Raw genomic sequence first — 24,184 nt, forward strand, 5'->3', positions numbered from 1 at the left:
GGTTGATAATTAATTTAAGTGTTGTATTGTGTATTCCATAATTATTTTTATGTGTGTGCGCTAAATGAATTGGCTCAATGTGATGGCTTAAAAAATGGGTTGCCTTCGAAAAATAGTTTTTCCCTGAACATTTTGTTTTCAGAATCAACTTAAAAGGCGACTCCATGCTTTAACTATTGCTTCTGCAACATGTTTTATGTTTCCTATTGCCATGAAGGACATGATCATAGTGAGTTCTTGGTAATTTTCACTTTTACGTCTATATTAAATAGGGTTATGTCTTTGTGGGATTCTTATATTTTTTTGTGATTTTTGCAAGATTGACATTTGACAATTTTCATAACCCTCTTGTTCCCCCCTCTTTCATGTCCTTCAGGGATCATCATCTGAATCTGATAGCAACACAAAGCTTCCTTTTTCTACTTGGGCCTTCTTGAGCACTATTTTGTTTGGAAATATAGTGATATTTTATGCTGACAGTATTGCAGAGGAGAGGTATGCCATGAATGATAATAATCTTGCCATAAGTAAAGTGGGTAATGGGAAGGTGTTTATGCATTTTGAAATTAGGTTTCTTATGCTCTTTAGATTATCAGACAAGGTTCTATAAAATAACTATTAGCAAATGGCATAAGCATTCCAGCAGTAATATTCTCCTAATCCTCATTAGAATCAAATATTCAATTTTCAGTTTTATGAAATTATAATTTCTTGTCTAGAAATTAATTAAGTGACTTATCTGACTTCATCAAATGTATACGAAAGAAGTTGGATAGAAATTAGGTCAAATTTAAATCCAAAATTGATTTGGGAAGATCTTAATTGTATTTGAATTTTTAAGTTTTGTATGGTGCATGACATTTGGAACTCTTTGTTGTTGTGAAGTAGCTGAAAATTCTTACTTTTCTTTTTGTAGATTACACTTGGTTTTCTCCTCGCCAAGGCATTTAGCAGCAGCTAGTGCGTGCATGGAATTATTTTAGAAAGCAATTTTTGAAACCAAAAAGTGAGAAGGAAGTTAAACAGGCCCTAACTTGTTTTTATGATACTTTGCTTCTCAGATTCTATATACATTGGTTTTATCCCCTGGATTTTTAAATGACATTCATATTCTGGAAAAAAGGTTAAATCTGTTTTAAACTCAGCTTATCTTGAAGCAATTCATGTTGAATTCTTGAACTTCACTGTTTTTTTTTATTGCCTCTTCTTACTAGTAATAATTTGATTTTCAAGGAAGCTCCAAAATTACTAGTCAATATTCACTACCATTCAACTACATTTTCCTATCTTCTAGAATTGAGCTTGTATTTCAGAGAGAGTAAATATAATGATTACTGAATTAAGGATTTCTTGTTTCTGTTTTTCTCTTTTAGTAGCTAATAATCTTAAATGTTCATTGTAATGGAATAATGTAGGGATATATGAAGCAACTTCATTGGAGCACAATAGAAAAGATTCTATCCAAAATTCAGATTTATCCAATGGAGAATTTGATGATGAGCAATCTCAGAGCTGAAGATTATATGATTTCAAAGATATCATAATTTTTTGTAAGTGCTATGAATGAATTTGTACAATGGTTGGTTTTTTGTTGTTTCAGGTAGTTCCTTTTCTTCTACTAGGAGTGGAGTATGGCCACCTAATTGCTGGAAACTTCATATGTCTGTCAACTTTTTAGTGCTTAATAGTAGAAATTTTTTGTTATGCAGCTGAGGGCTTCAAATCATGGTTGTTGGACACATGGTGTGAGTTCTGTTTGCTTCATATGTACTTATTTACATAATATTAATTTATTTATATGATGCTTAATTATATGTACTTATGATAATTAGTAAAAAATTAAAAGTCAAATAATTTTTAAATTTTCAGGTTATATTATGGTTTTATTATATACATAATTTAATTTTAATATTATATAATTCTTATATTATATAATTTAATATTATATACATAACTTTCAGCTTATGCATAATTTTTATATTTTTAATATTATATACATAATTTTCAGCTTATATATAATTTAATATTATTATATAATTTTAAAATTTTGACCTTATCATAATTACATGACAATAATAAATTTTAAATTTTCAACTTATACATAGGTTTTAGTTAATTTAATATTATATTATTAATCTAACTAAGCAGCATTTTATATAATCTTAATAAATATAAATAATTATTTTTATTATCAATTTATAATATTAAATTTATATATAAAAATTATTTTAGAAATAACTACTTTCTACATCGGTCGTTTAATAACCGATCTAGAATGTAATCTTTTCTACGTAGGTTTCTATGTTGTGCCGACATGAGCGACGACGTAGAAAATATTACATTCTAGATCGGTTATTAAATGACCGATGTAGAAAGTAGTTTTTCTACTACGTTCCTGTTCTTTGCAACGACTTGTTTAGGGGCGTCTTTCTAAAACGGTCTTGTAACGACCGTCGTTGAAGGATCTGTGCTATACAACGTAGTTAGTTTCAAAGACGGGCGTCCACCGTCTTTGAAAAGCTTATTTCATCGACGTAAAACGCAGTTTTCTTAGTAGTGATCAGATTCCAACTTGTCTTCAGTTTCATATATTCTTTTAATTGTAAAGCCTAATTTAAGGTGCTTACTTATTTGATTTCATTTTATTAACTCCTAGCTACTTAACATCTTTTATCCTCTATTTTATAAACTCTAAATTATCAATTAAGTTAAAAAAAACTCACGTGTTAATCTACAAGAGGCGGTATGATTTTATTCACTATTGTTTAAATTATATTTTTCGGTTTTTTAAAAAGAACATTATAACTAAAATATTAATTAATATTTTTATTTTATAATTAAATGTATTAGAAAACTTTTATTTTGAAAAAAAACATATATATATTTATCATAAACATCTTAAGTCTTTGTTCGTTTGAGGTGAAAGTGGAGAGGTAAAAGTAAAAGTGAGTGAAAAGGGAAAATTACATGTTATTTAGTTGAACTGCATTGAAGATGAAAGTGATCAAATTTACATGGACCCAACGAATTCACTTTTACTTAAAAATGAGGTAAAAGACACCAAAAATGCACAATAATTTATTGAGATTTTTTACATTCCAAAACAATTCCTTGCTTAAGCCTCATGAGTCTCGTGGCATGAAAACTGTAAAGGCACATATTGGATTATGCCTTAACTTGGGCATAATCAATTATATGCTCATGGTAACTTTTTTTTACTGCAAATAATCGATTATGCCTCAGGCATGAAGACATAACCAATTAGGAGGCTAATCGTATATAAGCTTGTTCATTTTGAAGAGAAAAAAAAAAGAGTTTTCATAGGATAAAAATGAATTCTTTTTAGTTGGAGTAAAACGGGAATTGAATAAATTAAATGATTAATTTTTGTTTTTTTCTTGTAAGAATTAATGTCTCATGTGATAGGCATATGACTTATGTAGAGAATAATAAGTAAATAATTAACGATTAAGGGCTAAATTGTAATTGGGCTTAATAGGAGAAGTTTCTAGAGCTAACTGCTACTTGATGGGAGTAGTGGTTATAAAAGGGGGTTAATACCCACTAACGTTAAATAAGGTCCCCTTCCTGACTAGAAAGTGTTCTCTCTCACCTATAGTCATCACGAACGGAGAGAGACAGAAAAGAAAGGCCTAAGAAAGTGAAATCTTATTTCTCTCATCTTTCAAGGAAATCAAGTGCACTGGAGAGAAGTTCCTATGGAGAAAGGTACAAGTCTTCCTATGGAGAAAGATGCACATCATTATCTATTGTTGTTTATTGATTGTTTGTGAGAATCATAGGTTTCAAGATCCTGTTGTTTTCTATCATTGATAGTCTAGGAAACCCTTAAGAATTTTTACATGTGGTATCAGAGCATGTGTTATGAAATTTATGATTCTCCAAGAATGATTTAATTTCTCTCAATTATACATGAACCCTAATTATGAAATTTAGGAATAATTTAATTTCTTTCAATTATGTATGAACCCTAATTATGAAATTTAGGGATAATTCAATTTCTCTCAATTATGCATAAATCCTAATTATGAAATTTAGGAATTTTATTTACCACTGCATGTATTGTTTTATTGGCAATATTTTTATTATTGTTGAATACCAATTTTTGGAGAAAGATTATTTGAAAACTTATGATTGTGGGAGAGAAAGTTGCACGACATGTATATATTAAATTTGGAGAAAGTTTTTACTTCTAATGGTGAAAGAAAGGAAGCGTGCCTAAACGTAAAGATTCAATTTCCATTTTGAAAAGCTGCGTAGGTACGTTTGTTGTAGGAAAAATATTAAATTTTGGAAATTGCTATTTGCAACCTTATGTTTGCTATTTCCAATCCCACTTGATCTTTTTTTTCCGAAAAAATTATTGTTGAACGTGATTAAAGGATTGAAAATTTATGTTCTGTAATTAAATTAATGTGAATGTTTTGCAATTATTGGTAGCAGTAAATGTATGTACATGCTACATATTTGCTTGAACGTGTTAGAATGCAAAAACACAAATAAATGCAATATTATTTTATGGTCTGGAATGAAATTAATAGAATGACTATGAATTGTTAATAGCAATAAGTATGTGCATACCATACATATTTGGTTGGAATTAAATGTATGTTGAATTTGTTTGTCACTAAAGTGGCCAAATTTGTAAGGTTATTTAATTCCAACTTGATTATTCCAATTACTCATAGAATAATGGATGCTAAATTATATGATTATTGGTTTATGAGTAATTGAAATTCATTGTTATAAGGCATTTATGGATCGTCCAAAGGTTGATTAGTTGTTCTTATAATTAATGAATATAATGGTAGGCGATTTGTGTGTATCATTAGTTTTATTTATATGCCCAAAGGAAATAGATACTACTAATTGATGCATATTTAATTGCCAAATAATGTTAAAATTTTATTAGCATCATTATGTTTTTATGTTGTATGTTGGTGTATCACCCAAAGGAGAACATCAATATACATTGTCTGTTATCTGAATGAATCATATGTATGACATGTATTTTATGTCTCAAAACACCTATGTGAATTTTATTATGTAATACATGTTTTGAATTCATTGGATTCTTATGTATCATCTGAGCCAATTTTAATGGGCATAACTTCTCTGACTGAAATGAGGAAGTCCAATTTCACCTCGATGTTTTGGATCATGATCTTGCTATATTGGAAGAGAAGTTTGTTACTATTATTGATGTTAGTAGCAATGAAGAGAAAGTTCATTATAAAACTTGGGAAAGATCTAACAGACTCAGCCTAATGTTGATGAAAATGACTGTTGCAGACAGTATTAAGACAACTCTCCCTAAAATCGAAAATGCTAAAAAGTTTATGGGATTAGTGGGAGAGTATTCTCAAATAGCTGATAAGTCTGTTGTTGGGACATTAATGAGTACATTGACCACCATGAAGTTTGATGGTTCACGTACTATGTATGAACATGTCATTGAGATGACAAACATTGTAGCAAGACTTAAGACCTTAGGAATATAATGGTTGTGAATGAGAACTTTCTTGTTCAGTTTATTCTAAACTCATTACCGTCTGAGTTTGGCCTGTTCTAAATGAACTATAATACCATGAAAGATAAATGGAATGTGCATGAATTGCACAGTATGTTAGTTCAGAAAGAAACGAGGCTTAAGAATCAAGGAAGTCACTTAGTTCATTATGTTAGCCACCAAGGGAATCAAGGAGCTTGAAAAGAAATTTATGAAGAAGCATGATAAAGGCAAAGGGTCATTAAAGAACAATGACAACTCTTTGCAAATCCAGAAGAAAGGTATCAAAGGGCAATAATTGTCAATTTTGTGAAATTAAGACATTTTCAAAAAGGATTTCCTAAAGTGTAAGTCTTGGTTCGAAAAGAAATGTGAGCTTAATGCTCATGTATGTTTTGAATCAAACTTAACTGTAGTTTCCCATGATACATGATGGATTAATTCTGGATGTATGACTCATGTTTCTAACATTATGCAAAGATTCCTTACAATTCAAACCATAAGCCCAAATGAGAAGTTCATTTTTCATGGGAAATGGAGTGAAAGCTCCAGTGGAATCAGTTGAGACTTATTGTTTAAAACTCGACACTGGACATCGTTTAGATTTATTGGAAACTCCTTATGTACCTAGTTTATCTAGGAATTTAGTTTCATTATCTAAACTTGATGTTACTGCATACTCTTTTAATTTTGGTAATGGATGTTTCAATTTATTTAAGTATAATCATCTCATTGGTATTGGTATTCTTGTGATGATTTATATAAATTGGAAATAGACAGTTTGCATGCTGAAACTGTTTCAACTCTGCATCATAATGTTGGCACTAAACATAGTTTAGTGAATGAACGATTTGCTTTTTTGTGGCATAAACGTTTAGGTCACATTTCTAGAGAAAGGATGGAAAGATTAATAAAAAAATTGGTTATCCAGAAAAGTTAAAAGGGTATATGTTTTATTGTTCTAATCATAGTATGAGAATTGTCAAAACTGGAAATGCAAGATTCATTGGAAATGATGAAATCAGTGGGAGTACAGTTCCACGAGAAATGGAAATTAAAGAAGTTAAAGTGTAAGTCCTTTTAGCTTATGCCTCTAACAGTAAGGTGATTGCTCCTTCAGTTATTACTACAAAATTAATGAAGAGGAGCAACACAATAATGAACCCATGATGCATAATGAACCTATTATGGAAGAACCACAAGAAGTAACATTAAGAAGGTCTCAAAGAGTTAGGAGACCAGCTATTTCGAATGATTATGTGGTATACCTACATGAAACGGAAACAAACTTAAGCACTAATGATAATGACCCAGCTTTGTTTTCACAAGCTATAAGTTATGATAATTCTGAGAAGTGGTTAAATGTCATGAAAGAAGAGATAAATTCCATGGAACATAATGAAGTTTGGGACCTTGTAGAATTACCAAAGAGTTGTAAGAGAGTTGGTTGTAAGTGGGTCTTCAAGACTAAACGTGACTCTCATGGCAACCTTGAACGTTACAAGGCTAGACTTGTTGCTAAGGAATTTACTCAGAAAGATGACATTGATTATAAAGAGACATTTTACTGGTCTCACGAAAGGATTCTTTCAGGATTATCATGACATTAGTAGCCCATTATGACTTGGAGCTACATCAAATAGATATGAAAACCGCCTTTCTGAATGGAGATTTAGAGGAGAATGTTTGTATGGACCAACCAATGGGGTTCTCAGTTGAAGGAAAAGAACACATAGTGTGCAAACTAAAGAAATCAATATATGCAGTCTTAAAGTAAGCTTCCCGCCAATGGTATTTGAGGTTTAATGATATCATTGTTTCCTTTAGATTAAGGAAAATATTGTTTATCAGTGTATGTATCTGAAGGTCAGTGGGAGTAAGGTTATTTTCTAATTCTGTATATTGATGATATCTTGCTTGCAGCTAATGATCTTGGTCTTCTTCATGAGACTAAGAAATTTCTCTCTAGAAACTTTGAAGTGAAAGATATGGGTGAGATAAGCTATGTGATAGGGATAGAAATATTCCATAATAGATCACAAGGATTGTTAGGCTTATCTCAGAAAGTATATATATCGATAAAGTGCTAGAGAGATTCAAGATGGAAAGGTGTTTAACATCGTCTATTCTAATTTAGAAATGAGACAGAGTTAGTCTCGCACAATGTCCTATAAATGATATGAAACGAAAACAAATGAAAGTAATTTTGTATGCATCAATTGTTGTTGCATCTGAGAGCTGAATTTGTAGTATGTTTTGAGGCTACAATTCAGGCTAATTGGCTGTGGAACTTTATTTCAAAGCTTGGAATTGTCGATAGTATTGCTAGGCCGCTGAAAATGTATTGTGATAACTCCGCAACAATATTTTTTTGTAAGAACGACAAGTACTCTAAGGGTGTTAAGCATATGAAATTGAGGTACTTTGTCGTGAAGGAAGAAGTTCAGAAACAAAAAGTGTCAATAGAACATATTAGCACAAACCTTATGATAGTTGACCCTTTGAATAAGGGATTATTGCCCAAGACATTATAGAACATGTTGAAAGTATGGGCATTATTGTTATTGATGATCATTAAGTGTAATTTACCTTATGTAATTTTGCTAACACTCTGAGCTCAATTATGATATGTTTCTGATTACTTGTTTTCTATGTTTGCATGCATGTTTGTGTTAGAGTAATGTTAACTGGTTTTGTCTTGAATGAAGATATTATGTTGGACCAATTATGTACTCCTAACTAATGATCATATTAAGGAGAAGACTAATTTGTAGTACATGGAAAGGACTATGTCGATTAGATGATGTACAACCGCCATGACTCGAATTGGTTCCTATTCTTAATCATGAAATTATGATGTACCCAATGTATAGAACAATTTAGTCAATTTTAATGCGCATTATGTTAGTTAATCTATTTATTTATTTAGTCCATAATGTTTATTAATGTCACATGAGCCAAGTGGGAGAATGTAAGAATTAATGTCTCATGTGAGAGGCATGTGACTTATGTAGGGACTAATAAGTAAATAATTAACGATTAAGGGCTAAATTGTAATTGGGCTTAATAGGAGAAGTTTCTAGAGCTAACTGCTACTTGATGGGAGTAGTGGTTATAAAAGGGGGTTAATATCCACTAACGTGAAATATGGTCCCCTTCCTGACCAGAAAGTGTTCTCTCTCACCCATAGTCATCACGAACGGAGAGAGACAGAAAAGAAAGGCCTAAGGAAGTGAAATCTTATTTCTCTCCTCTTTCAAGGAAATCAAAGTGCACTAGAGAGAAGTTTCTATGGAGAAAGGTACAAGTCTTCCTATGGAGAATGACACACATCATTATCTATTGTTGTTTATTGATTGTTTGTGAGAACCATAGGTTTCAAGATCCTGTTGTTTCCTATCATTGATAGTCTAGGAAACCCCTTAAGAATTTTTACATTTCTTACATGCTAAATCACTTTAATTTAAATATTTTATCTATTTTTTAATCTTTTTCACATCAAACAAATAACCTAACTCTCTTCTTACTTTTTTTTCATCTCTTTTTATTCTTCACACTTTCATTTCTTTTCATTCCATTTTATTGAACAGTGTAAAATCCACATGTGGCAATTTGGTTCTTAATTAAAACCTAAATTAAGTATATTACTTAAGCCTCCCTGCTTGAAAGCTTTGAAAAGGCAGATTTGTATGTCTGCAAAATGATAAGCAGAATAAGTTATCGCTGATATTAGCATATTCTTTTCTACAGTATAAGCAAGTTGCGCCACTTATAAAAAGCAACGCTTTTCGCTTTTGACAACTAATTGCACAATAAAGTAATATAAGACGTATGCCAATTGAATATGGCGCGCGTGTCTTTCACAGTTCATATATACTAAAAGCCAATTTGGACACAGTCAACCTAACATTTTGCTAAGTTTCAAGCCAATTTTCAGGATTACTCTGACTTCGTCTGCACTGTGTCAAGCTCAAAGCTTTGACTAAGTTCTCAAATTGGAAATTAAAGAAGAAAAACTTAAAACAAAGAGATTGGGGGTGGAAAGAAAAGATAGAATATAAATGCTGAAAGTTAGAGAGAGAAAAAAAAGCCAAGTTGACAAAATTATGTTATTAGTAGAAATATTTTTGAACTCGTTAATTTTGTCTTTCTGAGATATTAATTTCATTAAGTGATCTTAATTACCTTTATTACTTAATTTATATAACTTGCCCTAATTAAGAGTAATAAATTATGTTATTAATATAAAATTAATTTGATTCATCTTTAAATATGCACACAATAAATTTAATTTTTAAATCAAAGTTTATATTTGATCATAAAATTTATATATGTTTTAATTTTTATTCAAATAATTGGTTTGAAATAACTGGGAAGTCAAGGTCAAGAGCCGGAACTGAAAAGACAATACTCATTCTCGCTCCCGTCCCATTATTATGTCTACAATCAAGTATTATTCTTTTAATAAGTCTTTTCATATTTGACTTTAACTATAGAAATCTAAAGTAATAGATAACTCTAGATTATCAGTAGTTAATTTGAGATAAATGATACTATAATATTCAATAATTAATTGAAAATAAATGACAGTGATAAATGCAAGTTTTTCATTCTGTTCGATCTTTGTAATATGTTGATTTTTTAGGCTTTTATGGGCAACTCTAAGACTTATTATGAGCTTCAATTCTTCCCCTTCTTCGAAACGAATGTTAATGTGTATTAATTTTATTTATTTATTTTTCATTTTGATAAGGATATTAAGATAATTTGTGTTTCTATATTCTCTTTCAGTACTTTGTTAATGCTATAGATAAAGGCTTCCATATTTGTGCACACATATCCCAACTTTTGTTTTTAATGTATAATTTATCGTCTACTTTTTTTTGTGTGTCAGCTACATTCTTCGAGATGCAAAAAATTGATAAACTCTATCTTTTGTTTCTTTTGGATAAGACAACACTACTAAAAATCTTGGTTTTTACAACACAGTAACAACTTCGGTCCGCCTAAAACGATGTTGTATAATAAGTGGTGGCAATTCGGTAATTATAAAGATAGCAAACAAAGATGGTGATGTAGAAACCTGTCTTTGAATTCGTGAATCATATCTTCGACAATGTTCGTGTTGTCAACACGATGTGGTTAGCACAGCATTATACTCGCGTGCTACAAGCAACACTCACGTGCGTCGAACCCTAGCCTTTGTCACTATACCCTCTAACAACACTCACGCGCCATAGCTAGCCTCGAACAAGACTCTCGCACGCCCTATCTAGCCTCAAACAAAACCTCTGAAGACCTTCCTCAGTCACTGAGGTCTCCCTTCCTGAGTTCGCATCATCACTCAACTCCCACCGTCCGCAGCGGCGCACCCGTAGCCTGTCGTGACTCACCACTCTTGCGCGACCAAATTAGGTTTGTTGTAAGATTTCTTTTTGGTCCCTCTTTTATGGTTTTACCTATTTTCACTTTTCATTGTTTTTTTTTCAAAATAGACAAACAAGCAAACAAAGTACTTTGTGTGATGTTTGTTGAAATTATGAAAATTGGATGTTCGTGAAGCTGATTATTTTATATTTGAACTGTTTTGAAGTGAAAATAACACAAACTACTTTGTGTTATTTTTAGGCAAGTAGGAGAAATGAAGTGATGCAGAGGTAAATACTGTTTGCTAGTGCTAATTCCACGGGAACTGCTTTTCTGGTGAAGATAAACCTTTACAACCAAATAGTAAGTTGATATTTCACTCCCCTGAGTATTTCATTGATCAATCTTGGTCTTGCTGATACAGTATTTGTATGTTGTTAGTGTTTTTATTACTGCTTTGGTAGAAGTAGAAGCTAGGTAGGTGAATAAGTAAGGCTATACTTTCTTTGGCTTTTTATGGCTTTACTGTTTCTATGCCTAGGTGAATAAGTAGTCATAATATTCTGATTAAGCTTTCTATTATACATTAAGCAAGGTTCAGTGTTTTGCAAAAAAAGTAATGCCTAAATTAGTGTTGAATAACCAGTAACCAAAGAAAAGCAGAGGTAAAACTTTTAAAGAATAACCAATAACCAAAGTTGTATAAAGAATAAGCAGAGGTGAAGAAGCTAGGTAGGCTCTACTTTTGAAGTGGTTACTGGTTCAGTGCTGAATAACCAGTAACCAAAGTTAAATGTCCATTTACTCTTACTCTGATGCTAGTTCATAACATGTTATATGTTTGTTCCTTTTACAGCCTGGGAAGCCTGGGAATCAATTCATTTGATTTAAGTAGTTTATGCATGGAAACGTGTTAAAGAATGATAATTGAATCATTTTTTTATCTAGTGTATGAGCATGTGAAATAACAAACGAGGTCACTGCTTGAGGGTATTGAAATTGAAGGCACTAGATAAAGAAAGAAAACATTAAAAAAAAAAAAAACGGTGAGAATTGAGATGGGAACGAGATCACAATCAAAAAAAGAGAAACATGTTATATGTTTGTTCCTTTTACAGCAAAAACTTGTCATGCTTTAAAATAGACCTCCATATGCTTATGTTATCAATTACTTTAATGAGTTTCTGTTTGCAGCAAAAATTATAAGGGCCAAATGATTAAATTTATTCCAGGTGCTTGATCGTGCCATCATGTAGCCTTTATTTGTCCATACTTCGTACTCTACTTTATTGCCAAGTGTAGAAGCAGTTACTTCCCTTCACATCTTTATACAAATATTTAAGTAGGCTTTTCATTCTCCATAGGTCCATATAACCAAACTTGTCTTCCACCAAGTTCATGCGTTGGCCTTGCATTTTCCTCATATCCTTGTGGAAAACAGTTGCAATTTAGATAATGCTTAAGTAGATGTACTTGTATTGTATGATCACTTATATGGGAATTTTAGATTTGATAAATAGTTCTAAAAGAGAAGGTTCTGTACTACACCTTTTAGTTCTATAAATTGCAGTTTTCATTAAGTTAACTTTTATTAGCATATGAGCAAATGAAAAAACATATAATGTCAATCCCATGCATACACAAATTTTACATGTTCAGAGAAAAAGAAATGCCTTTACCATTTTTTAGAAGACCCACGCTGTTAGAAATGCTCAAAATTGATGGGTCACAGCTTGAGTTATTTGAAACCCATTATAGTAAAGCTTCACTTGTGATTGAACACACAAATATCTGTTTTTTTTTTATCACTGCCCACTCTGGTTTGTCATTTACCAAATTTCCTGTTTTTGATTGGCTAATTATAATTCCAGCCTTAATTTTGCAATATGTTGCATCCCCTGAAATATGATGAATGAATTAAACATTAATTATATTAAAAAACTTAATTACTATTTTGTTTCTCTAATTTATTTTTAAGTTTGATTTCATCCATTTATTATTAAAATATTCAATTAGATCTTTTAATTTTTAAAAATGATTCAGTTAGATACTTTCATTTGTAGAAGTTTTAATGATGTACTTTATTTTTTTTATAATAGTTTTAATTTGATCCCATTTTTATTTTCATTTGCTTTAAAAAATTCAAAAAAATAAGATCAGATTTAGTTTTAAATAGGACCAAATTAAATTTATTTAAAAAATAAAGATCTAATTGAAACTTTTAAAAATAAAAGAATTAAAAATTAAAGGACCTAATTAATTTTTTTTAATAATAAGATGATTAAACTCAAATTAAAAAAAAAATAGAAGAGGAAAATAGTGATTAAGTAAAAAAGAAGCTAATTGCTCGTAAAAGGTGTTATGTGACATATAATTATGTGTGACATGCTAAGTGCCATCAAGATTAAGTTTATCAAACAAGTTAGTCTCTTTTAACATGATAAATCAAAGTTTGAGTTTTTTCATTTCACTTAAGTAGATGTACTTGTATTGTATGAACTAATAAATATAGTATTTGCTAGTTAAGAAAATCATGTGAATAAAGTACAGAACCTTCTTCACAATTGTCCTAACAACACCTTCAGTGCATGGTGGAGTTGTAAGAGAACCAACATATTCTGTTAAGCTAATATTGACCAATCAGTTTCCCTTAATTTGCAGGACTACCAAAACTATTGAGCTATACCATCGTAGCTCTTTTACTCCTCAAGACGAACACATTGAATGTGAAACTGAGGTACGCATGTGTTCACTAACTCAAGTTAGTAGTGAATTATTTTTCTTAGATAGAATTAATGCAAAAAGATAGCCTTGTCTACAACAATATAGTATATATATATATATATATATATATATATATAAATGTAAGTCTTAATGATATGATACATCTCTATATATAACAGCAGTCAATTAATTTGATCTTGTTAGTGAATATTTATTAATTTTTTGTTTTGGCAATCAGAGCTGGTACCAAGAGGTGTCAAAGCTAAAGGCAAAGTATGATTCTCTTCAAAGGACCCAGAGGTAATCACTTATGCCTCTTCTAAAGAATAGACTTGTTTTAATATATATCTAATATCTAATACCTTCTGATGAATATATTATCATGTTTTCAGCAGTCACATGCATATGTATCTTAATCACAAACAAAAGGAGTTAATTAATATAGTAACAAAGGTTAAAAAATCATAACCACCCATGTAAATTTAATTAACTTTCCAATGTATTGTTGTTTTAGGTATTTGCTTGGGGAAGATGTTGGACCATTGAACATAAAGGAGCTGCAGAATCTTGAGAAACAGCTTGAAGGGTCTTTAGCACAACCAAGGCAAAGGAAGGTGCGAATGTAAAAGTTTCTTAAGGGTTTCCTAGACTATCAATTATAGGAAACCAACAGGATCTTGAAACCTATGATTCTCACAAACAATCAATAAAGAATAATAGATAATGATGTGTACCTTTCTCCATAGGAAAACTTGTACCTTTCTCCATAGGAACTTCTCTCCGGTGCACTTTGATTTCCTTGAAAGAGGAGAGAAATAAGATTTCACTTCCTTTGGCCTTTCTTTTCTGTCTCTCTCCTTTCGTGATGGCTATGGGTGAGAAAAGAGCACTTTCTGGTCAGGAAGGGGACCTTATTTCACGTTAGTGGGTATTAAGCCCCTTTTATAACCACTACTCCCATCAAGTAACAGTCAACCTAGAAACTTCTCCTATTAAGCCCAATTACAATTTAGCCCTTAATCGTTAATTATTTATTTATTAGTCCCTACTAAGTCACATGCCTCTCACATGAGACATTAATTCTAACAGCGAACACATATTTGTAGAATTTCTCTTTATTGCTCTATGGATTCTTGATGGTACTATACCTTAATTAGGTTGTAAAGCATGTGCCTATATACAAGAACTGACAGTAATCTTTCCAGTACTTTAACTAGACTATGCATCATACTGTTTGAGATCATATATATATATATATATATATATATATATATATATATATATATATATATATATATATATATATATATATATATATATATATATATGTGTACGTATAATCACCGTTTCCATATGATATAAGGCTGAGGTAAGGGAAAAAAATGATAAGGAGTTTACTTACCAAAAGATATGTAAAGTTAACTAGTTTTTTATTTTTCGTGTCAAAGTCCTTGAGATAGTTGGGATAAGCATGTTCCTTGATTGTTTGGGGCAGTGTTTGGGTGGTTCTTGTCTCGGTTTTGGAGGGATTCCAACCCCGACGAGATTTTGGGAGGGAGTTGATTGTATAGTGGGGTTTTTTGCTTTAAGTGGTATACGGGTTTTTGGTTGGATGTTAATGATGTTGGGGTATGTTAGGGTAGTGAAGCTTTACTAGTAAAACCAGTGGGAACTTTTGTGAGGACTCTTATGTTTTTCTTGTTGTGCAAGGTTCTCCCCACTCCTTGTGGGTATCCCTCTGCACTATATATTAATATTATTATTTGTCTTCCAAAAATGAACTTACAAAAACATGAATTTGAGAATTGAAAAATATAAATTTTAATTTGAAAAATTGAAAATGATAAATCTTAAACTTGAAGGACTAAAAATATATTTAAGGAAAAAAATACGGAAAAGTGTAAAATTGAGGGTGTAAAAGTTATAATTATGAACAAACCTGAATTAAAAGTAACATTTTTTCTTAGAAATTATGTTTGTACCATTTTCTAATAGCTAAGAGAAATAAGAAGAGGATAGAGGGAAGTGTAAAAATCAAATGAATGATATAATAGAAGAAAAAAATGAATTTAAAAAAATTATAAAATCTATTCATAAGAATAATATAATTTGTTTTCAAGCTCACTCCAGGCCCACTTCTAGCAAGGCAGCGAGCGGTACCACATATGCTTGGCTGCCAAAGTATGTGCTTTGTGGTACCACATATGCTTTGCTGCCAAAGTATGTGCGTCTGTCACAATAGAGTGTGCATTCTTTTAAATAGTGTGCATTCTTTTAATCCCTCGTGAAAATTGCAACGATATAAACAATGTGGATTCTTTTAATCCCAATACAACATTCAATTTTCCCTTGTGCATTTCTGAGCATTTTCTAAGAGATGAGCATCTGCAGAGTCATTAGTACTGGTCATTTGACTACCAGTAGCTCTAATTTTCTTTTGTCCAATTTCATCCGGAAGTTCAGGCTTGTCATCTTCTTCTGGAAGTTCAGGCTTGACATCTCCATCATCAGCCTTTATATAAACTTGCTCATCATTGTGAAGACAAGGACGAAAATCAGGGAAAAAGAACAAAGAAAAGAAAGTCAAATTTTGAACTCCTCATGTGATGAACATAAAACAAGTAACAATTAACACATTTATTTTGACAGAATATGCATTTAAATATCATAGACAATTGATGCAGTTTTAATAGCACACAAGAGTATCAAGAATATCTAGGCACCAGCTCCTATGTCTTTCTGTTTAATTATGACTATTAGAAAACATCAATATTCAAAGGGCTCTTTGCAACTGACAACACCACTTTCATGATGATATTTTATGCCAACAACTACATCTTTCAGGCTTTAGAATAATATACGACTTTCTATCTATTTTGTTAAGAAGTGTCCCCACTACTAAAAAAAAGGTCTTCTACATCGGTTCTAACGGCCTTTCTACATCGGTTATGACGCGTGGTGGTAACCCGGGGTCATTGACTTACAACATCGGTTTTATGACCGTCTTTGAAGGCCGGCTTTTCTACATCGGTTGTCTAGCTACAACCGATGTAGAATGGATAGCTTTCTACAGCGGTTCTAAGGCTGAAACGATGTTGAATGGGTAGATTTCTACATCGGTTATCAGTCAACCGATGTAGAAAATGAAAGGTTTCTACATCGGTTATAGTTCAACCGATGTAGAATGACTAGATATGGTAACGTTGCTACATCGGTTATCAATCAACCGATGTAGAAAATGAAAGCTTTTTACATCGTTTATCGTAAAACCGATGTAGTATGAGGAAATTTTCTACATCGTTTATCACCAAAACCGATGTAGAATGGGCACGAATAGAAAGGTTTCTACATCGGTCTACAATCAACCGATGTAGAATTTGAAGAGTTTTTACATCGTTTATCGCGTAACCGATGTAGAATGAGGATATTTTCTACATCGTTTATAATTGAACCGATGTAGAATATGCTGATTTTTTTTTTTAATTTTTGGAGGTTAAATTAGTACAAGAAAAGCTATGAATTGAAATACAGTACAAATAATGAAATTCAACAAAATATTGAAAAGCTATGAATTGATCTATCTTGCTCACTCCTTTTAAGAATGTTTGTACCAATGATGTAAAAAATAAAAAATAAAAAAGACTGAATTTCTTTTTGACAAGGCTCTAATTTAAATCATGCTCCAAAATTCAGACAAAAGTTTGATCTGCTCAAACCTACTTCTCATGGAGATCTTTGATTTGTCTTTCCAAATCACCATTAAGAACAAGTTTCTTCCTTCTCCTTAGAGCAATTTGAGATTCATCTTCCATCAATTGCTCCCCACTGTTATGTCCAAGTCAACCAAGTATCAGAAACTATAAAATCTCAAGTAAAATTTGATGTCAAGTTGTAAACGTACTTATGATCATCTTTGTCACTGTTACTGCCAGAGGTAGGTGCAAAGCCTTTAATAACATCAAGCATGTCTCTACAGAAGAAAGAAACAAAAATAAGAGTAGATTCATTGCAGATAATTCTTTGCAGTGATCAAGAATAATTATGAACCAATCAATCAAGAGCATAAATTGAAAATTGGTCCCACATTCTAAAAATGGTCATCTCAGTGCTTCAAAAAAATTTCCCAAAAGAAATAGAAAGTACAAAATCATACATAAAAGCTTAGAAGCAAAGTTTGAGGGTTTTATCTTACTTTTGATATCCTATGTCCACACCTTTGCTGGGGATGAACCAATTTCTTCATCTCCATAAGTGTTATTCCAATTGGCACTTTCTTTCTTCAAATGACCAAGCTCGCTCAACAAATATTCAACATTGATGTAATGGCATTCCCTCCGAGTCTTCCAGAAAAGGAGTTCCACAAACAAGAGGGGTTGCTTTTTCATTTTCTTTAGCATCTTTCTGACCAAACAAGTAGAGAAAAGGATCAAAATGTAGGGACATCAATGCTGAATTTATAGACACCTTGAATTTATAAGATATAAAGTAGAGAAAAGGATCAAAAAGTAGTAAAATCTTAGTTGGTATGCTCATATTTACATCTAAATAACTATACCTGCATAATCCTTGCAGGGACATCAATGCCGATTGCTGTGTTAGTTAAGGAGAAGCACCCCTTGGGCAGTAGTGAATTTACCATCCTTGGGCAGAGGAAGATACAACCAAGCTGCTTAAGTTTTCGAGAGACTTGGGCAGTAGTGAATTTACTATCCTTATCTAGTGCATTGGCTATCATGTAACTACATCTTCTGTGGTCCTTGAATCTGCAGAAATAACAACCCAGCTATTAACAACAAAATCAAAAGCTAAATTGAAATGCTATTTGTCATCCCGAGCAAAATAATATAGAAAATTAAAAAAACATTGAATTTTCTTATTTAACTATCCATTCAGCAGTCATCAAGCAAAGAGCAGAAAGAGATTAAATGCAAGGCAACCAAGTGGTACTCACTGCTCATATAGAACTTTGGTTAGAGCTTCCTGATCTTTATTGAAAGCCTGGACTCTTTTTTTTTTTTGCCTATAAATATGAAATTGAACACAAACTTAGAGAAGACTTAAACACTTTCAATGCATCAAAATGTATATAAAAAAATTATCAAATTAAGATGAACAATAATGACAACATTTCATTTCCTAGAGGAAACATAAACTTAATAGAAGAAAAAATACCAGTAATAATTAATAAGCATAAGAGTTCAGTATAAACTTACAGGTGCTGAACCAACAGGCTTCCCTCCAAATTCACGGATTTATGATTGGTAGCTCCTGTTATCTTGTCACCGTCTAACTGATTAGGGCTAGTAGACAAAGGTCCTTCAACATCAGCATCAAAGTAAATTTGTGAACATCATTATTGATCCTATCGTTGATCAGTAAAGTGGTGATCCTATAAACGGGAAGGTAAAGTGAGATTCACATTTCTACACTTTAGTTTTAAATTTTTATCTCACTTTAATTTTTTTTTTCATTTCTTTCCACTAACAGACCCTTAAAAAATTGAAAAAATAATGTGGACAATTTAGTCAACTCACTAACACTATTATAAGCAAGTGGGTTTTAAATTTTGAAAAGCATTACACAATAAAAATAAATTAAATGTTAAACTGCAAATCATGAACAAAATCATATATGGGATTTACTAGATGAGAAAATCCATTGTTTAATTTCCTTGAAAAGGAATTATTACTTGGGTTTTTTTTTCTAAGAATTAAGCAAAGAGATATCATTAATAAAAAAGCTAGAAGACTGTACAAGATTTACCTAGGCCAAGTCATAAGACATCATACAAAGTTTAGAAGCAAATACATCAGAACATAAAAAATGCAGTAAAAACCAGGATCATCCTTTACCAGTAAAAACCAGGTTCTCATCCAAACTTGGCCTTGTTCCTCTCTTTCTCTTTCTCATACAAACCAGGATCATCCTTTACCTTCGAAGTCTATAGTTGTATACCTCTCACAGCAAAACTACTTTCTATTACCATCAAGCGCTTGTTTCTTTACAAATTACATAACTAAACTTGCCCCTCTTTATATTCATTAGTATTTTCAAATTTCATCCTTTCATCTTTTGACTTTTAATGCTTCTTTTTCCTGTTATTAACATTGCTTGTTACATGTTTTTTTAGTTAAGGGTAGTGGATTGATTAATAAGTTAAATAGTCGAATAGTTACTAAAAAGTTGTATAGATAGAACATGTATCTTTGGGCTCATTTTAACTAATTACATTTAGTTGATTTTTTTCTTCTCATTTATTATTGTCTTTTTTGGCTTAATCGTGTCTGTTAACAATTGTGGTGTGAAGTATTAATGAGGATGGGATTTGAAGCTTCTTTACACGGTTTGGTTTTGTATTTTGCAGACAAATTCATTACCAAGGCAAGGACCAAACACAGGTCTTGCACTCCAGCTACCAAACAATGCACCTGCCTGGCAAGGTCCTAACATAGGACTTGCAATTCAGCCCTCAATCTGGTGTACAAAAACTTGTAATACATTTTTGTTTCCAGGGCGTATTTCAATTTGTTTGTAATATTTTTAAGATACTCATATCTGTCATACACAAATTCTCGTGTAGTTGTTTGAGTATATAATGAAAGTGTTAAAAAGTTTCATCTATTACATATTTGTATTAATGGAGGGAAGAAGAGAATTAGATTTGATGTATAGGATAGGATAGGATAGAAGTATATGTAGAAGTTCTTTTTGGTTTTACTATATCAAATTAGATGTTTTTTGTGAATTGTGATGAATGTTGTCATGACTTAAGGCTTAAGCACAGCAGGATTGGTCAATAACAGTAGTTCATTATGTGGAAAAACCCCGAGGCTTAATTACCACATTAACATCTTATTTTGCTCAATGTAAGATTCACAACATTGCTACTCCCTTTAAGAAACATGTCCATGGTGGCTTCGCTCTATTTCCCCTTACATTGGCAGACTCTCAAATAATAATTCAGTACATTGCATCTTACTCTAGCCTATAATTAGGTATTTCAGCAGCTAAACTCTGAATTACCACCCATGGTGCCTTCACTATGGTTCCCCTTACATTGATGGGTTGACACACCAATGTATGCAGTAGATTGCATATCATAACAGCAGACCAATAAGTTGATTCTCATTCATTCTCTATTGTCATCATACTGTCAATTTGGGTTTGCAAAAAATGTCTACCCAAATACACAAAATCTTACACAATTACAAGCTTCCAACAGCCACAAAACCTAACAAGGTTTCACAGTTATACAATAGGCACATCTTCTGGCTAGCCAAATCAATTATTCTAACAAATACACACCAAACAAACAAAAAAATAAATCCATCTTGCAGAAATTCACATTACTAACTAAACCCTAAAATTTTAAGAAATTAAAAGAAGCTAATTCAGTAAAAATAAAGATAATATTATTACCTCTACAGTTCTTCAAAAAATTATATGCTTTCTCGGTCACCAAATTAACCTTCCCAGCAATGTATCTATAACACTAAAAGACTGGAAGCTCACAATGCAAGTCTTCTGCTTTATGCCACATGCAAATTAACCCCGTCAAATTTGGAAGAGTGGAAGCTCAAAATTATATGGGTGAAAAGAATCAATTACCGTACGTCAAAGAATCAAAATGGCGTGTCAATGCGCACGAGAGGCGACAGCGGCGATGTCAGGGCAACACGGCGGCAAGGCAGGGGAGTGCGACTTATGGAGGCGGTGCTAGCTTGCAAGGTAGGGTTAATGCACAGAAGAGACTAGCTACGACTGAATATGAACTGCGATTCCGTGCACACCCCATGCACGTGACTATCAAGTGCCTGAACAATGACGGTCCTTTGGAGAAACCGCCTTTGAAGTTGACCAACCAATTTACGAGATTGCCATTATGTGCACGACTCATGCACGTGACTGTATGAAATGCGCATTCAACGACGGTCCTCTGGATGAACCGCTTTTGAATATAACAACCAATTTACCAAATTGCCACTCCGTATTTACCTATAAAGACGGTCTGCCATAAACGTCGTCGTCATCTTCGCAATAATTACAGGACTGCCACCGCTAACCAATCTACATCGGGTCAATAGAACCATAGTAGATTGAACGTCGTTAAAAATGGTTTTTTTAGTAGTGCCCATTAGCTAGGAAAATAATCTAAGTAGTTGTTATAAGACTTGAGCAACCCTTTCCTCTCGAGCTAGCTTTTATGATTGAGTTAGGCCTGGTTCATTTAATGGAAATACTTGATTTGGTAACTGTTAAGAATATAGGCAAGTATTATGGATTAAGGAAGCAACAACTCCTAAAATCAAGGGGTGACTAATTGGGAGCTTGATTCTGGGTGGCCAATTCCTATTAATTAGGATGTTGATTGCAGGGTGATAGATTGACAATTAAACATTTGTATACCCTTAACCCATCCTTCTATTATAACAGATGCAGTAGGGACACTCCCCTTTCTTGAGGTGTTGAGTGTTAGACACGTTAATTCCCACACCAACACCAGTATGGCACATGTTAGACACTACTCATTCAATGTTCACTTAAAAAAAAAATATTGACCCAAACATACTATATGACTCAAACACTCAAGTCAACACCTCCATCTCCATATGGACAGACATTTTAAGAAAACTAGTATTATAAAAAAATATTTAGTTTTTAGCATTAAGAAAAAGTCACTTTAAAATGTAATATAAAATATTAAAAAACAATGTCTCTTAGTATGTTTTGTGAGGCTCATTATAATAGAAAGGTGCATATACAAGAATATACAAATATTGGTTACTATTTTAGATCTTTTATGTTTCTCATATGTATGTGTGTTTTATAGAAGTGTCCCACACTCCCACTATCCTATATTTTTTACATTGACCATGTTAGAGCATCTGTGTTAGTGTTGGGTCTAGTGTCCATGTTGGAGTCATCTGTCAGAGTATAATAAGCATGAGGAGTGAGGACTAAGGCAAAGTGTGCTTCATCCCACAACATTTTTACATCCTCTCTCTCTCTCTCTCCCCAACACAATGACCATGGAAAACTACTCATTTAATATGATACAAATTTAAATCATTTCTTACTTATAATCAGCATGCTTTCTCTTTCCACCAGCCACTCTGGCATTGTCCTTACAAGCATTGGCTTCAATTTCATCTCCTGAGATAATTTTATCATCAACATTATAAGGTTTAAAAACCGGTATAAATGCTTTGAAGCCACCAATATGATCAATGGTTTCCCACAGTCCAAGTGTGGACTAAAATAAAGAAAGCAACAGGAATAATATTCCCTGTATGGTGAGTACCTTTCAAAAAACATTCTTCTGAACTCAAGCACAGGACATTAGTTGCTTGATCTTTTGTTTCATTCTTGTCTGCACTATCAACTATAAGCACGTTAAGATTATGACAATCAGTCTAGCTTATAGAAGAAGAGCACAAAAAGTTGATTTATGATATACTTTTCATTCAACCAAAAAGCTAGTGATATACAATTTAATTTACCAGATAAGAAAGAGCCCACTGACAAACCAAGTTGAAGACCCATTTCGGATTCAATTCTGGATGGACTAGTTTTGGTAAGGGACTCGTCAAATAACTTGGTTCCGTCAAAGCCACTTGGGTCATCCCTTGCTCCACGGACACTTTTCTTTAAATCATTATGCACTAAGGATTTAGAAGTTACGCTACAGGATATGTTGTTTGACAAAGACAGTTCCAGTTCTTCTTCCTCCATGATTTGTAACGTATTTGTCCCTGTCTTCACTTCCCCACTTTGCTGACCATTTGTGTCAGACATTAAAATACATGATTCAGTCATTGGGTACCCACCAACTTCAAAAGGCAATAGGCTTTTCTCACTTGTTGCTGGAACCCATATTGTTTGGTCAACCATTGAAACAACAACAGCTGTCTCTCCTGTATCAGCAACAGACACAGACACTTTTCCTGAAAAGGAATCCTCAGCATGGCATTCACTGTTACTATTATGATTATCTGCATTACATTCCATCGTTGTCCTCTCTACTGAATTGGATGTTCCTTTAGAAACTTCATCAACAACACATCTAAAACAAAACCCTGAATTAGAATACAAAAAGATAGAAAAATATATCAAATCAGCAACAACACATCTAAAACAAAACTCTGAATTATAATACTAAAGGACAGAAAAAAAATATCAAATTTTGTCCGCAAACAATTTTATAATTCATGTGATGGTAGCTTACCTAGGGATTTTGTTAAAGACACCCCTTTGATAGTTAGTTTTATTTTGTTATTGGATAAAACACATTATTTTCATAGTTAATTACATCGTAAATAATTTCTAACTTTTGTTTAGATTACAATCATCTGACCATGTTTTCTGTCATAGGGAACCATAGACTTTAAATTAGCAGCTACAACTTATTACACTCTATATTACTATTTATAAGATAGCAGCCAATATGTACCAAGGATGTTAATAAATACACACCATATTGAGCTTTGAGATTAAAGGAAAATAAAAAGCAATTAGAAGTACAAAAATACCCAGCAGAATGGCCAGTAGTTTACCTGGGCCACT

The 24,184-nt window shown here is 32.3% G+C and overlaps 1 protein-coding gene across 1 annotated transcript; it reads left to right on the forward strand.

The window, feature by feature from the left end:
* Positions 1-211: 211 nt before the first annotated feature.
* On the forward strand, positions 212-14,247 carry LOC121173923 (agamous-like MADS-box protein MADS3). Its single transcript, XM_041011764.1, has 5 exons — positions 212-229; positions 377-495; positions 13,559-13,634; positions 13,860-13,921; positions 14,136-14,247. Exons 1-5 carry the CDS (start codon positions 212-214, stop codon positions 14,245-14,247), a joined length of 387 nt encoding a protein of 128 aa, XP_040867698.1.
* The last annotated feature ends 9,937 nt before the right edge of the window (positions 14,248-24,184 follow it).

This window comes from Glycine max, chromosome 18, assembly GCF_000004515.6.
Source record: "Glycine max cultivar Williams 82 chromosome 18, Glycine_max_v4.0, whole genome shotgun sequence".
Classification (NCBI taxonomy): domain Eukaryota; kingdom Viridiplantae; phylum Streptophyta; class Magnoliopsida; order Fabales; family Fabaceae; genus Glycine; species Glycine max.